The 16064-nt window shown below is 47.9% G+C and overlaps 2 protein-coding genes across 9 annotated transcripts in view; one reads left to right on the plus strand and one right to left on the minus strand.

Annotated features, from left to right (window-relative positions):
- ACAD10 (acyl-CoA dehydrogenase family member 10) overlaps positions 1-8592 on the minus strand; it is a 78189-nt gene extending 69597 nt beyond the window's left edge. Inside the window, exons 1-2 of one of the 6 annotated variants that reach the window (XM_085879042.1) lie at positions 8297-8592; positions 7907-8128 (exon numbers count right to left, since the gene is read on the minus strand). In XM_085879042.1, the coding sequence (XP_085735168.1) occupies positions 7907-8126 (220 nt within the window). In that variant the 5' untranslated portion in view covers positions 8127-8128; positions 8297-8592. The remainder of the gene's footprint in view (positions 1-7906; positions 8129-8296) is intronic. The other 5 variants (XM_085879039.1, XM_085879040.1, XM_085879041.1 and 2 more) reach the window with 5 other exon arrangements.
- A 6262-nt stretch (positions 8593-14854) lies between these two features.
- Positions 14855-16064, plus strand: part of LOC147028539 (rabphilin-3A-like) — a 70200-nt gene continuing 68990 nt past the window's right edge. Inside the window, exon 1 of one of the 3 annotated variants that reach the window (XM_085879047.1) lies at positions 14855-15099. The gene's annotated coding sequence lies outside the window, so the exon portion shown is untranslated. The remainder of the gene's footprint in view (positions 15100-16064) is intronic. The other 2 variants (XM_085879043.1, XM_085879044.1) reach the window with 2 other exon arrangements.

Below are 16064 nucleotides of genomic sequence, written 5' to 3' on the forward strand. Positions count from 1 at the left end.
TTTTGGAAACTACAAAGGCCATTGACATCTTAGAAATGTTGAAAAATTTATTTGCCAGGCAAAAAAACTTTAACTGGAAGAAAAATTTGGGTACTCTGTGCACAGATGGAGCACCTGCGATGATGCTTGGCAACACATCTGGTTTTACTGCTCAGGTGAAGAAAGAAGCTCCTCACGTCATCGCGACTCACTGTATTCTACATCGGCATGTACTGGCATCAAAGACTTTGCCAACAATCCTGAAAGAAGTCTTGTCTACTGCCATGAAAGTCGTGACCTTCATCAGAGCCAGGGTTCTGAATCATTGCGTTTTCAAGAGGTTTTGTCACAAAATGGAAGCAGAATATGAAGTTCTTCTCTACCACACAGAAGTTCGCTGGCTTTCCAAAGGACAAATCTTGAAGCGCTTGATGGAACTTAGGGCAGAAGTTTCACTTTTTTTGAGAGAAAAGGAAAGTCCACTCTCGGAACAGTTTCACAGGGAGGAATTCATTCACGGCTTGGCTCATTTGACGGATATTTTTGGCCATATGAATGTGGTAAGTCTTTCGATTCAAGGCCCTGCAGTCACCATTATGGATGCTGCTGAAAGCCATATTGGTGTGGGAACCATATTGGAAAAATGGAAAAAAAAAAAACTTTGGACCTCTATCTCTGAAACCGCACCAGGGAAAAGATTGAAACTTGGCACGTAGCAAGTACTCCTCATGGGGAATGAGTGTGATTTTTTTTTAATGACATCATCGGTGCACTCGTTATGTCATAATTGCATATATAGAACGCCACATTTGATTAGTATGAATATTTTTGAGGGTCATCTTGGGATAAAATGGTCCACAGTAAAATTTCATGACGTCATCGGTCACGTGATTCGGCAGCCATATTATATATAAAAGGATTTTTTTTTAACCTTTCAAAATCTTCTTCTCTGAAGTGGCTGAATAGATCGACGCAAAAACTTTATACGCATGACCGCCTGTCCATGAGGAACAAAAAGGTTCACACATATGATGTTACTAGCTGAAGTACCCGGGAATACCCTGGAAATTTGCCCTATTTTCCTCACGCTAGTTAGACTGAGGCATTAGTTGTATGGAGAAAATTGGGAAGGCTTCTTTTATTCCTCAGATTTATGGAAAGAAGGCTTTATGCTGCCGTAATCCTCAGAGAGGTCTTAGTTGAAGGCGGCCTTGAGCCACTCAATGTTTCTTGCAGCAGTGGCAACTGTCGATGTCCTGCCAAATCCCGGACCTAGAAAGCTGGACCGTGAGTTTTGTGCTTCTCTCGCCCATCGGTGTGACGCACTATTTGCAGTTAGGCGACTCTCTGACTCTGTGTGTGTCTCTGTCTGTCTGTCTGTCTGTCTGTCTCTCTGCAGCCGACTCCGCTTGCCTGGCTCTTTCATGAGCAGATCGATCAGCAGTTAGCTGTTGCTGTGCGCGTGCAGTTCGAGAATTCAAATAACAGGAGGAGAATGTGTGTTTAAAAAGTCAACGAATACGAACATTTTGTATTTCAAAAAACCCTAGCGTTTTTAACCATGAAGCCTTTTGTTATGATTAATATGCCGGTGCACTATTCGAAAGCCATTTTATTTTTCTAACAGAAATTTTATTTATATATTTAACATATATTTATTTTCATTTTTATGGAGAGCCACTTAGTGCATCCTGGAGCTGAATGTTAGTTCCATATATGTGTAAAGTTTCATCATGATCGGTTCACTGGTCTAGGAGCTTATTGGTTACAGACGGACAGACAAACAGACAGAAGGACTGCCATTTATATAGGAGATGAGCAGATATATCAGCAGTAAGACGTGTCTCTGTGTCTCTGTCTCTGTCTCTGTCTCTGTCTCTGTCTCTGTCTCTGTCTCTGTCTCTGTCTGACTCTCTCTCTGACTGACTCTCTCTCTCTCTCTGACTGACTCTCTCTCTCTCTCTGACTGACTCTCTCTCTCTCTCTGACTCTCTCTCTCTCTGACTCTCTCTCTCTCTGTCTCTCTCTCTCTGACTCTCTCTCTCTGACTCTCTCTCTCTGACTCTCTCTCTCTGACTCTCTCTCTCTCTGACTCTCTCTCTCTCTCTGACTCTCTCTCTCTCTCTGACTCTCTCTCTCTCTGACTCTTTCTCTCTCTCTGACTCTTTCTCTGACTCTCTCTCTCTCTCTCTGACTCTCTCTGACTCTCTGACTCTTTCTCTGAAGCTGACTCTGCTTGCCTGGCTCTTTCATGAGCAGATCGATCAGCAGTTAGCTGTTGCCTTGCACGTGCAGTTCGAGAATTCAAATAACAGGAGGAGAATGTGTATGTTTAAAAAGTCAACGAATACGAACATTTTGTATTTCAAAAAACTCTAGCGTTTTTAACCATGAAGCCTTTTGTTATGACTAATATGCCGGCGCACTATTTGAAAGCCATTTTTTTTTTCTAATGGAAATTTTATTTATATATATATGTATTTTTTTCATTTTTATGGAGAGCCACTTAGCGCATCCTGGAGTTGAATGTTAGTTCTATATATGTGTAAAGTTTCATCAAGATCGGTTCACTGGTCTAGGAGCTTATTCATCACAAAAAAACAGACAGACAGACACAGACAGAAGGACTGCCATTTATATAGTAGATTGGTCAGATGATTTGGCAGCCATATTGGATTTACCCTGAACCCAATAAAAATCTTCTTCTCCAGAACAGCTGGACAAATCAAGAGGAAACTTCACACAAGTGTTCCTCAAGCCATGGATGTACAAGTGGCACAGAGCAAGTACGCATGGGGAATGAGTGGTATTTTTATGACATCATAATTGCATATGTATAACGCGACATTCAATCAGGAAAATTTATTTGAAGGTCACCTAGAGATAAAATGGTCCACAATTTTTTTTTTCTGACGTCATCGGTCACGTGATTCGGCAACCTTTTTTTTTTGAAACCTTCAAAAATGTTCTCTGAAAGAGCTGAAACTTTGCACATATGACCACCTATCCATGAGGAACAAAAAGAAAAATCACACATATGACGTCATAGGTCACATGGTTTGGCAACCATATTGGATTTACCCAAAAACCAATAAAAATACACCACTCAAAAAAAGTCCTCGCGAGGGTTTGCAATCTCTGATTGCTCTTTTATTACGTGACTGAATGTGCTTGCATTCCATGTAAAAGTACATTTTACCTTCAAATGTCCTGTCCTGTGTGTTTTACAAAAAAAAAAGTTATAATAATAATAATAATCTATCTATAATTCCAGCAATGTGTGTGTGTGTGTGTGTGTGTGTGTGTGTGTGTGTGTGTGTGTGTGTGTGTGTGTGTGTGTGTGTGTGTGTGTGTGTGTGTGTGTGTGTGTGTGTGTGTGTGTGTGTGTGTGTGTGTGTGTGTGTGTGTGTGTGTGTTGGGAATCGTACCTTTTTCTATTAGCTTTGCTTTTCCAAGTCATTATATGTTTTTGCAGGCTTGGTGATTAATTAAACTATACTCTTGGCTGGCTGCTTGTGAAAAAGAACATTAGAACAGTGTATCAAAGGGCGGAGGAGCTCCTTGTGAGCCAACGGCCATCCATGTCTAGTGCCCAACTGTGTCTGCGGACGTCCTCCTGCGGTTGGGTTACTTCTTATTAGGAGGTTGGTGGCAGGATTTGCACTCCGGCCACCGTAAAACGCTTCATTCCGCAAAACGCAAAAAAATCTGAAAACCCACTCCGTGGGAGTACCTCCTGTGCAGCTTCCCTTCGCAGGGCAGCTCACCGGATGACAGGATTGGGGCAAAGCCTTCGGGACCCCCAATCTTTGATAGGAGGGAAACCACAGGGTAACATCCCTGGGGCAGATTGCGGGAGAGTGTGTCGGAGTGGTGCTGAGGTGTCGTCCACCAGACGGCGGTCTCCTTGGGTTAACCTGAGGCGGTCCCTTCGGGTGGGTGCCTGGAATGTCCTATCCCTAAGAGAGGATGATCACCTGTCTCTGTTATCATCTGAGCTCAAGCGTTTGGACATTGGGATTGCAGCTCTCTCTGAGGTTCGGAGACCGGATTGCGGCGTGATAATGGTGGGTGGTTACACCTACTATTGGTCTGGTCGCTCTGATGGTTACCATACCCAAGGAGTTGCTGTAGCTGTGTCCAATAAGCTGACCCCAATGATAATTGAGGTAACACCGGTCAACGAGCGTATTATGAGATTAAGGATTCGCCACTCCTTAGGTGTCATTTCCCTGGTCTCTATTTATGCTCCGACTGAGGCGAGTGATCTCACCGTGAAGGACACATTCTACGCCACACTCGAGTCTGTGGTTGATCAGTGCCCCAGACGAGATACACTTCTAGTCTTGGGGGATTTCAATGCATCGACTGGAACTGATAGGGATGGTTATGAGGTGTGTGTTGGTCCCCATGGGTCAGGAACTATGAACCAGAATAGCACTAAGTTCCTTGACTTTGCAAGAAGTCATGGACTGAGGGTGGCTGGTTCATGGTTTCAGCGCCCGCAAGCTCATCGCTGGACTTGGTATTCCAACGCTGGCGGTGTGGCAAAGGAGATTGACCATGTCCTCATTGACGGTCGTTGGAGGATGATCCAGAACTGCAGGGTCTACCGGAGTGCTCAGTTCCTCAATACTGACCACCGGCTTGTTGTGGCAACTCTAAAGCTGCACCTTAAATCCTGGAGAATGGTACCATCCCAGCCTAGGCTGGATGTTGCCAAGCTCAGGGATGAGAGAGTAGCTGAGGAGTTTGCGAACAGGCTGAGTGGACACTTGGGGGGTCTGGGTGCTTTGGGGGATCCTGAAGAGTTGTGGAGCACCTTCAAGACCACCGTCCTTGATGTTGCCGGTGGATGCCTTGGAGTTCACCGCAGGGCAAAGAAGAATTTTGTCTCTCAAGGGACACTGGATACCATTGACCAGAGTCGCAGGGCCAGGCTGAATGGCAGAGCTGAGCTGTTCAGGGAGCTGAGGCGTAAAACTGTACGTGCACTGAGGGTGGACAAGGAGGCCTATGTGCGAGGAATCTGTGAGGGGGTAGAGCATCACCTGTGGACAGGTGATTCTCGTCCCGCTTACAGGGGAATTCGCGCATTACGTTCATCCAAGCCCATCCCTCGGAGCACTGCAGTTCGAGCAGAGAGTGGTAGGCTCTTGACAGAGGAGTCTGAAGTGAAGGCCCGCTGGGCCGGTTACTTTGAGCGGTTGTACCAGGCTGATCCCCCAGCTGTTGAATTGGACATCAAGGGTGTTACAATCCCTGTTGCTGACCCTCGAATCAACTGTGGTCCACCATCGCTTGTGGAAACACGGGCTGCGGTGAACCAGTTGAAACGGGGCAAAGCTCCAGGGATCTGTGGCATCCATGCTGAACTTCTCAAGGCTGGTGGAAATGCTGCACTCGTGTCGTTGCATGCAGTTTTGTGCTCTGCCTGGAACACAGGCATCATCCCAACTGACTGGAAGAGGGGCCTTGTTGTCCCTCTCTGGAAAGGGAAGGGTGATCGCCAAGACTGCAACAACTACCGAGGGGTGACGCTGCTCTCAGTGCCGGGCAAGGTCTTTGCTCGGATAATTCTTGATAGGGTTCGCCACCATCTGCTTGAGCACCAGCGTCCAGAGCAGTCAGGCTTTACACCAAAGAGGTCAACGATTGACCGTATCCTTGCACTTCGTGTCCTCACCGAACACAGACGAGAGTTTCGGCAGGGGCTGCTTGCAGCCTATGTTGATCTCTGTAAAGCGTTCGATTCAGTGAATCGGGATGTCCTCTGGAGGATTCTTGGTCTTCGTGGGGTGCCACCGAAACTGATCGATCTGATGTCTGAACTCTACTCTGGTACTGAGAGTGCTGTGAAGTGTGGTGGTACCATCTCTGACTTATTCCCAGTTGTTACTGGAGTTCGTCAGGGATGTGTACTTGCCCCCACACTTTTCAGCACTTGTATGGACTGGATTTTTGGGAGGATGTCGGAGAGATCAAGTTGCGGTGCATCGTTTGGCAATGTCAAGATCTCGGACCTTGATTTTGCAGATGATGCAGTCATCTTTGCGGAGACTTTAGACATCCTCTTGGGGGCCCTCGAGGTGCTGAATGAGGAGTCGGAGCCGTTGGGATTACGGGTTTCTTGGGTCAAAACTAAGATCCAGGCTTTCGGTGACATCTTGGATGCTGCTGTCCTGTCTGTGTCTGTTTGTGGTGAGGATGTTGAGGTCGTGGATAGATTCACTTACCTTGGCAGTGATATTCATGTCTCCGCAGGTTGTGAGCCGGAGGTCAATAGACGTCTGGGTCGGGCCTGGGGAGTCATGGATTCACTGGATCATGGGGTGTGGCGCTGCCGGTACCTGTGCGGAAGGACGAAAGTCCGAGTCTTCAGGTCCTTGGTACTTCCAGTCTTGCTCTATGGTTGCGAGACTTGGACTCTGACCAAGGATCTGAGACGGAGACTTAATTCCTTTGGTACCGGGTCTCTTCGGAGAATCCTTGGCTATTGCTGGTCGGATTTTGTGTCCAACGAGCGGTTGCTGAGAGAGACTCGGATGAGATTTGTTACCTGCATAGTCCGTGAGCGTCAGCTGCGGCTGTATGGACATGTGGCTCGTTTTCCTGACGCTGATCCTGCTCACCAGATTCTCTCAGCGAGGGAGTCTCATGAGTGGAGGAGGCCAGTGGGCCGACCACATGCCTCATGGTTGCAGCAGGTTGACCATCATCTCAAGGAGATGGGGATGGGCCTGGCATCTGCCTGGGGGATGGCCAGACGGAGGCCCCTGGAGTACCGGCAGAAAGTGGACGCAGCGACGCGCTGTTCTGGCACATGCTCCCATACCTGACCTGAACAGTGTATGCTGGAAATATGATTATGATTGACGTTGAGTGGTTCAAAGAAGCATTGTGAGAGCAGGACGAGGGAGTGAACCGTTACGTGCTCTTATCTCTACTCTGTTTCACCATTCTTGTAATGAAATAAGTCAACTGCTTGCAGCTGGTTAGGTTGAAAAGACAAATTGTGAGATAAACATTTGTCCAAAGATAAAACCGAGTACATAAGGGGGTGCCATAGCAGTCTCAAACTAGTGTTTGTGACGGCGCCCTCCGAGCATCCTTAAGATTATTGATGTTCTTGGTGCCTGCACTCCGTGCGCACGTACCTTGATGAATAATTAAACAGCCTTTCTCTCAAGTATATCGATGTCTTCATACTTTAATTGAAGGGTGATCGACGGTTACGACGTGTGTGTATGTGTGTGTGTGTGTGTGCGTGTGCGTGTGTGTCCGCCCGCTGTTTCTCGACAACCACTGGTCCGACCTAATTGAAACTTGCCAGGTATATTGCTGGGGACCTGTGGATGTGCCTTTTCAAGGTTTAATATTAATCGGACAAGTGATTCCCAAGTTATGGCCATTTATTTACCAAACCAATGACAGGACACGTTGCTGCGTGGGCGTGGCCGATGGGGAAAGGGCGTGTTCCCCATTACGGGTTACAACGTACGGACTTCCGGATAGTGATGACTTACTGTATTCTAATACGTTCTCGATTTCTTACGCGCATTTATAGATAAACACAATGCCCCAATCCAGTCATCGTTTACGAGAGCGAAGGAACGGCCTGTGTATTTGTTTGAAAGTTATTATTTATTTATTTTTGCACGTACGGCCACGCACGTACAGGCACACGAGAGCGAAGGAACGGCCTGTGTGGTTGTTGTTTCTGGCACGGTTTGAAAGTTTGTTTTTTTTTTGCATGTACGGCCACACACGTACGGGCACGCACTAGTAGCAATAATAATGATAATTTTAAAAAAAAATATTCAAACTCCTCCACGAGTCAATGTTTTTTGTTTTTTTTTAAACTGGAGATGAAAAAGTAAAATGACATTAAAAAAAAAAAAAAGTTCGGTAGAATGGAGAAGCTTACTTCGACCAAGTTCCAACACTCGTTCCAAGTACTTTGCCAACGAAGATTCATCAAATTCCATGCCGGGGCGAACAGGGGACGTCCCGTCCTCCACGGTCCCTTTCACAGGTGCAGAGCTCTTGTGGGTCCATCGCCAGATGTGGTTCCGACCTCGTCGCAGCACGGCAAGTCGAGAGCGGGCAGCGAGTACGGAGACCCGTCGTGCACAGGACGTGATCATTTCTACAAGATCGAAGGAGCAAATTAAACCCGACCTCACAAAGCATTGAAAGCTCGTGCTTCTAACGATCAAAAACAATGAACACACACACATACTAGAAACATTTACACCATGTACAGTACTAACACCACGGTAAGACTTCGATGAACAAACATGTTCCAACGACAAACTTTGAAATTGGTGGTCTTGTCGGCAGCATCACGTGACGTGTTCGTTAAAGACCTGCTGAGCTGCACTTTGGCCGAGAGGTTGTGCCGGTCGATCAGAGTATCCGCGCTCCCGGGGATATTTTAAAATAAAACGCCGATGCAAGTTATCGTCTTCCCGGAACGTCAGTCAGCACAAGGCCGCGAGGCCTGCGCGTTGTTGTGGAAGGTAAGCGATTGTTCGGTCAGTTGTAAGTAACCATGACGGCGTTGGTGGAACGGTCAATGGGGAGTTGGTGAAGAAGAGGATGAAACAAATCAGGATCGATTTCTGATTGGTTAAAATGAACGTTCGGCGAAGCTTGTACAGTAAGTATCTGGAATGGATGGAAGGTTTGAAAAAAAAAAAATTACCTCATGTGTGAGTGACGTAACGCTTATTACCATCGACGACCCGTTAAACCCGCTTCTAAAAGATTGTTTGATTTACTTCACCGTTTGATTCAAACAACTGACAGCATTAGTTGGTGGACGTCAAAGATCGCACGCTGTTCGTGAAGAGTAGGCGAGCTATCGCCGGCACCACGGCGAAATTCCTCCTTGAGTCGAAAAACGACAATGAGGTTATACACCGCCCAAAACGATATTTCTCGAAATATACAACGTTTTGTGTGCACTGATTCATCATCTGGAGATTGTTCCATTTACCAATACTAGTGCGTGGCCGTACGTGCAAAAAAAAACTTTCAAACAGCGTTCCAGAAACAACAACCATACAGGCCGTAACGTCATATTGTGACGTCATAGCACCGTGTCCTGTCATTGGTTTGGTAAATAAATGGCCATAACTTGGGCAACAGCTGAAACGGATGAAGAAGAACGATATCAAACCTTGAAAAGGCACACACTCAGGTCCCCAGCCTCAATTGTGATGACATATCAAACGAACAAGAATTGTGACGTCAATTGTGATGTCATACACCGTGTCCTGTCATTGGTTGGTAAATAAATGGCCATAACTTGGGAACCACTTGTCCGATCAATATCAAACCTCGAAAAGGCACATCCACAGGGCCCCAGCAATATACCTGGCAAGTTTCAATTATGTCAGACCAGTGGTTGTCGAGAAACAGCGGTCACAGACAGACAGACACACAGAGATTGCTGGAATTATAGATAGACTAGTACGGGCCTGTAGGGGCGGGCCCGTAGGTGCGTAAACGACGACTGGATTGGGGCATTATTTCAATTAGATTGGACCAACCGTATCATAAATGTACATAATTTGAGAAACACCTGGGAAAAATACTCAGGTCCCCAGCGTCAATTGTGACGTCATATCAAATGAAGAAGAATTGTGACGCCCCTCTCTCTCACCCCTCCCCGCTCCCCCTAGTCTCGCTCCTCCTCTCTCCCCCCTCCTCTCTCGGCCCTCTCTCTTTCCCCCACTCTCACCCCCCCCTCACACCCTCTCTCAAACACCTACTCTCACACCCCCTCTCCCGCCCCTCTCTCGCCGTTCTCTCTCGTCCCCACTCCCACCCCCTCTCTCTCCCCCTCTCTTGCCCCCCTCTTCCCCCTAGTCTCGCCCTTCCTCTCTCGCCCTTCTCTCTCGCCCCCACTCTCATCCAGTATACACACCTCATCTCATCCAGTATACACACCTGATGAACTCCAGTAACAACTGGAAATAAGCCAGAGATGGTATCACCACATCGCACAGCACTCTCAGTCCCAGAGTATAGTTCAGACATCAGATTGATCAGTTTTGGTGGCACCCCACGAAGAACAAGAATCCTCCAGAGGGCATCCCGATTCACTGAATCAAAAGCTTTACAGAGATCAACATAGGCTGCACGCAGCCCCTGCCGAAACTCTCGTCTGCGTTCAGTGAGGACGCGAAGAGCAAGGACACGGTCAATCGTTGACCTTTGGTGTAACGGTCAATCTTTGGTGTAAAGCCTGACTACTCTGAACACTGCTGCTCCAACAGATTGTGGCGAACCCGGTCACGAATTATTCGAGCAAAGACCTTGCTCGGTACAGCGTCACCGCTCTGTAGTTATTGCAGTCTTGGCAATCACCCTTCCCTTTCAGAGCGGGACAACAAGGCCTCTGTTCCAGTCAGTTGAGATGATGCCTGTGTTCCAGGCAGAGCACAGAACTGCATGCAACGACACGAGTGCAGCATTTCCACCAGCCTTGAGAAGTTCAGCATGGATGCCACAGATCCCTGGAGCTTTACCCCATTTCAACCGGTTCACTGCAGCCTGTGTTTCCACAAAGGAAGGTGGACCATAGTTGACTGGAGGGTCAGCAATTGGGATAGCAACACCCCTGACATCCAACTCAACAGCTGGTGGATCAGTCTGATACAGCCGCCCAAAGTAACCGGGCCAGCGGGCCTTCACTTCAGACTCCTCTGTCAAGAGCCCACCACCCTCTGCTCTAACTGCAGTACACCAAGGGATGGGCTTGGATGAACGCAATGCATGAATTCCCCTGTAAGCCGGACGAGAATCACCTGTCCACAGGTGATGCTCTACCCCCTCACAGATTCCTCGCACATAGGCCTCCTTGTCCACCCTTAGTGCACGTACAGTTTTACACCTCAGCTCCCTGAACAGCTCAGCTCTGCCATTCAGCCTGGCCCTTCGACTCTGGTCAATGGTATCCAGTGCCCCTTGAGAGACAAAATTCTTCTTCGCCCTCCGGTGAGTTCCAAGACATCCACCAGCAACATCAAGGATGGTGGTCTTGAAGACACTCCACAACTATTCAGGATCCCCCAAAGTGGGCACTGAAATCATGAATCAGCCACCTTAAGTCCATGACTTCTTGCAAAGTCAAGGAACTTGGTGCTATTCCGGTACACAGTTCCAGACCCATGGGGTCCGACACACGTCTCGTAACCATCCCTACTAGTTCCAGTCGATGCATTGAAATTCCCCAATGCAAGAAGAGTATCTCGCCTGGGGTACTGATCAACCATTGACTCGAGCATGGAATAGAATGCGTCCTTCATGGTGAGATCATTCGCCTCAATCGGAGCATATCCAGAGACCAGGGAAATGACACCCAAGGAGTGATGAATCCTTAGTCTCATAATATGCTTGTTGACCGGTGTTACCTCAATTATCATTGGAGTCAGCTTATTGGACACAGCTACAGCAACTCCTTGGGCATGGTAACCATCAGAGTGACCGGACCAATAGTAGGTGTAACCACCCGCCATGATCTCGCCGCAATCCGGTCTCCAAACCTCAGAGAGAGCTGCAATACTGAAGTTCAAACTCTTGAGCTCACATGATAATAGAGACAGGTGATCATCCTCTCTTCGGGATAGGACATTCCAGACACCCACCCGAAGGTACCGCCTCAGGTTAACCCAAGGAGACCACCGTCTGGTGGACGACACCTCAGCACCACCCTGACACACTCTCCCGCAATCTGACCCGGGAAGGTTACCCCGTGCTTTCCCTCCTTTCATCAAATATTGGGGGTCCCGAAGGCTTTGCCCCAATCGCGTCATCCAGTGAGCTGCCATGCTGAGGGAAGCTGCACAGGAGGTACTCCCATGGAGTGGGTTTTCAAATTTGTTTTTTTAATGCTTTTGGAATGTTTTGCGGAATGAAGGGTTTTACGGTGGCCGGAGTGCAAATCCTGCCACCAACCTCCTAATCAAAAGTAACCCAACTGCAGGAGGACGTCCGCAGACAGTCGGGCACAAGATATTGCTACGGTTCTCGGAACCATATGCATACAACATACAGTTGTCCCGAGTCAGTTATTCCATTAATATACGTGTAGTTAGATTCCTACCTTTTGTCTAGTGGGAAGACAAGGGAGTGCGTTGCGATGGGCTATTAGTTAGGATTAATAAATCATTTTTCCCCTTTTATTTTATTCCCTCCTTTTTCTGAGGTAAATTCATCTCGCTTGCTACCCTCGTTTCGCTGAACACAGCGTCCCACCGTCTACCCGCTGAATCCGGAGTCTCGTTTTCTGAGGCAAAATCCCGACGTTCGCTATGGAAGCCGCATCTGCATTCACCTTCCCAAACTCAGACACGCACGCGTGGCATGGGCGGGCCAAGCTAGCGTCTGGCCGAAACCCTGCCCAGAAAGGCGGACCACATGAAGGCCCGGTCCAATCGGGATGCTCGGATCGGACGATGACGTCGGTTTTGCCATGGCTCCTCCCTGAGCTCCGTGATCTATAAAGTACGGAGCAATCCTCAGAGTTGGGGCGAAGCTGGGGTGGATGGAAAGAAAGAAGTCGGTCGGAGTTGTTGGATGCGAAGGTATTGAGTTGAATGGGAAGGTTGTCATTGGATGGGAAGGTTGTTGCTGTTGGAAGGAGAAGTATGAAAGAGAATTGAAGGAATTGTTGAGAAGGTGTTCCGGCTGCTTGGCTCTGCTTACATCTCACCTCGACGGCCAGCCGACTGGTCCCCACCAACACGACCTCGACCAAACCTCTTGTCTGGTCCTGTCTACTGCTCAACTCTCGCCATTTTGGACTCCACTCTCCTCCACTCAAGCTCCTGCTGCAGACACGATTACCAGACGCGTGGTTGTGGACCGAATTGCACAGCTTTTGTCGTGTGCTGCACCACGGAGCATCCCTTCCTCCGAAACGCTCAGGTGCCAAAAACTGTGACCTCAACTCATTTGGTTTATTTTGTCTGAGTGTGTTGGCGCCTGTCCATTAGATAAACCTGTACAAGATCTTCATTGTTGTGATTGTTATTGCTTTTATTAATCTCGCGTCAAGTCTGCACTGTGTCTGCTTTTGTAAGTTGCTTGTATAATTGTCGCACCCCACACCTCTCTCATCTTTCCCTGCATTACGTACCGAATAAACCTTTTGTTGTGCCACATGCTTTTCCTTGCTTATTGTAAATAAATAATAATTGTAGAAATGTTTCCAGCTCACCTTTGTCTTTTCCTCCATTGGTACAGCACGGTTCGAATCCAGGTTTAGCCGGGTCTTTATTCCCAACAATCCGTTCCTTCTCGCTGGTACGTCCTTGGCAGTGCCGCTCGGCTGCATCCGATCCGGAAAGGTGATCCGTAGTTGGTAGAGTGATCCGGTTTGGACAAGGAATACCGAGGGCGTGGCTCCCCGGTGGTTAAACCGCGTGGTTAATTAGGTAACCTGATTCTAGACAGGAGGACCCTAGGTCACGCGATTTAGTTATTGGCGTCCACGGTCGGTTAAGCGACCCGCCGCGTCATGGAATTATCCGTGAGCGACGGCCTACAATTCCGAGGAGTCTGGTGGGAATCGATGTAGCTTTCCCCCCACCTAGTGGTCTTCTCACCCGACCCCGTCGGCCCGCAACAATATGTTTGGCCGTTGGCTCACAAGGAGCTCCTCCACCCTTTGACAGGTTTTGTTCTTCGTCCTGCTGGGTGTCCCTTTCATACACCCTCCTGACCAAGAAACTTGGTGGCTGAGACGGTTTAGTTGCTGACAACCCGATCATGGAACAGGTTAGTGCAGGTTTACATGGTACCTGTAGCAAGTCACAGATCTAACCTGACCTGACCAAACAAAGTGCCAGACTGTCGAATGCGCGATGTATATCCATGCATTGCTGAGAGAAGCATTTTGAAATGTTTTTGCAAAAGTTCCTTCACCGTTTCGCACATTAATTCCAGTGGGATGCCAAAAGGGGGCTCCACATGGTAAAACACGTCTGCGGATTCGCTGTGACAAATGGCAATAAACAGAGTGTAAAAGTCACGACGTTCTTACGTGTGGAAATTGTTCATGGTGCCTGGGATGGCTTGCGCACTCTTCGTGATGGACATTGGGATCTTTAACGTCCAGCAACTCATTCCGGCGGTTTAACGTCCATCCGAGGACGGCAGAAACATTGATGAATGTACCTGTGAAACACCAGGACGATAGTTTACAGCTGGGTCAGGATTCGAACGTGTGTGTGTGTGTGCGCGTGCGCGTGCGCGTGTGCGTGTGCGTGTGTGGGGTTTTTTAATATTTCGAATCATCCGGTATCTTCAGCAAATGCTTCACAGCAAAGGATTAAAAAGATGGTTACACCCGTTGTATCAATGGCCACAGCGATGTAAACCTGAACACGCAGTGTTTGGTGGATTAACTCCTTGTTTAGATAACTCGTTAACAAGCACGCTGACTCGACACGGCTTCTTCCCGCCCTGGTGCCTTCACAGGTTGTTTGTTTCCGACGCATTCAAGCCTTCTTCAGTGGCTGTAAGGACGGGGCATCTGAGGGGCGGAGACTTCTCAACGGCGGTGCTGAGGAAGGGCGGGGCATCTGAGGGGCGGAGACTTCTCAACGGCGGTGCTGAGGAAGGGCGGGGCATCTGAGGGGCGGAGACTTCTCAACGGCGGTGCTGAGGAAGGGCGGGGCATCTGAGGGGCGGAGACTTCTCAACGGCGGTGCTGAGGAAGGGCGGGGCATCTGAGGGGCGGAGACTTCTCAACGGCGGTGCTGAGGAAGGGCGGGGCATCTGAGGGGCGGAGACTTCTCAACGGCGGTGCTGAGGAAGGGCGGGGCATCTGAGGGGCGGAGACTTCTCAACGGCGGTGCTTAGGAAGGGCGGGGCATCTGAGGGGCGGAGACTTCTCAACGGCGGTGCTTAGGAAGGGCGGGGTTTGGAGCGAACCACCAGCACGAGCTATTTGTCTCAATATACGTATGAAAGCAGAAAAACGGCATTCGGATATAATAATACCAGCTTCTAAGGAGAGAATTCATTTATTTTGCAGCAAAACTCGCTTTTTGGAAGGGAGAAGTGCAGCTTCCCACTTGCACGGTGAGAGCCATTTGATTTCAGGTACTCATTGTTTCAACTTTTGTGAAGAGAATTTCGTTGCTTTTCGTATTGCGGAAACGCAATAAATGTGTATATATATATATATATTTTTTTTTCGAGGTCTTCGCACCAAATTACAATCGAATCATGGAGCGTGTATTTTGAAAATGTTTGCTGCGTTCTTTGTTCGGCATACCGTCTGGGCGGTGTAGTTAGCATCAACTGGCTCCCGTGTAGTTCGGAGTGCTGTTTGCTCGGCTGAAGTATCGTTCGATTCGCGACCGTGTATTATTTATTATACAGCACCTACGGGGTAATCTGCACCATCAAGCAAAGCATTAATCGGCCTAAGCTAAAGTCTCCTACATTACTAACCTCAACTACTTGAAGTTGTGTTCAAGCAAATTTTGATTTAATTTTTTGTTCTTTAAGAGCGGGGATTATTTTGGTGACTGGAAGCATTATCGCAGTTACTTGAAGTTCTCTGGATATTGTGACGATGTTTCTTCCACATGTTTAAACGGGGAGGTTTAGTCTTCAAGGGAGGTGTATAATATGTTGGTTGGTTGGTGGGGGGGGGATTTACGATTTCATAAAATTAACATCTTGTATTCTGCTTAAAACTCCATTATGCACATAATTATTAAAAACTACTAAAATGCTCCTTCAAACGTTGAAATGTCATTGAATTGATGTTTGTCATTCGAATGGAAAATGCACTCTTGTCGTGGTTAAATATCTGGAAGATGTCCTCACCCACGTCCAATTTAATAATGGGGACACACACACACACACACACACTCTCACACAGACGTACAGTGAAAGCTCTCAGCCTCTCGGCCTTTCTGATTGCTTGTTAAGTATAGTACCTCTTGTTTGCTACCATTGTAAAGTGGAACTCGGGACTACTAAATTCCACTACTACCACTCCAGCTGCAGACTACTGTACCACCACAACCAATTTGATGGGTCCAATTATTCCCACT

This window comes from Eptatretus burgeri, chromosome 4 (genome assembly GCF_056783735.1).
Source record: "Eptatretus burgeri isolate ZD-2024b chromosome 4, Ebu_testis_v1, whole genome shotgun sequence".
NCBI classification, from domain to species: Eukaryota; Metazoa; Chordata; class Myxini; order Myxiniformes; family Myxinidae; genus Eptatretus; species Eptatretus burgeri.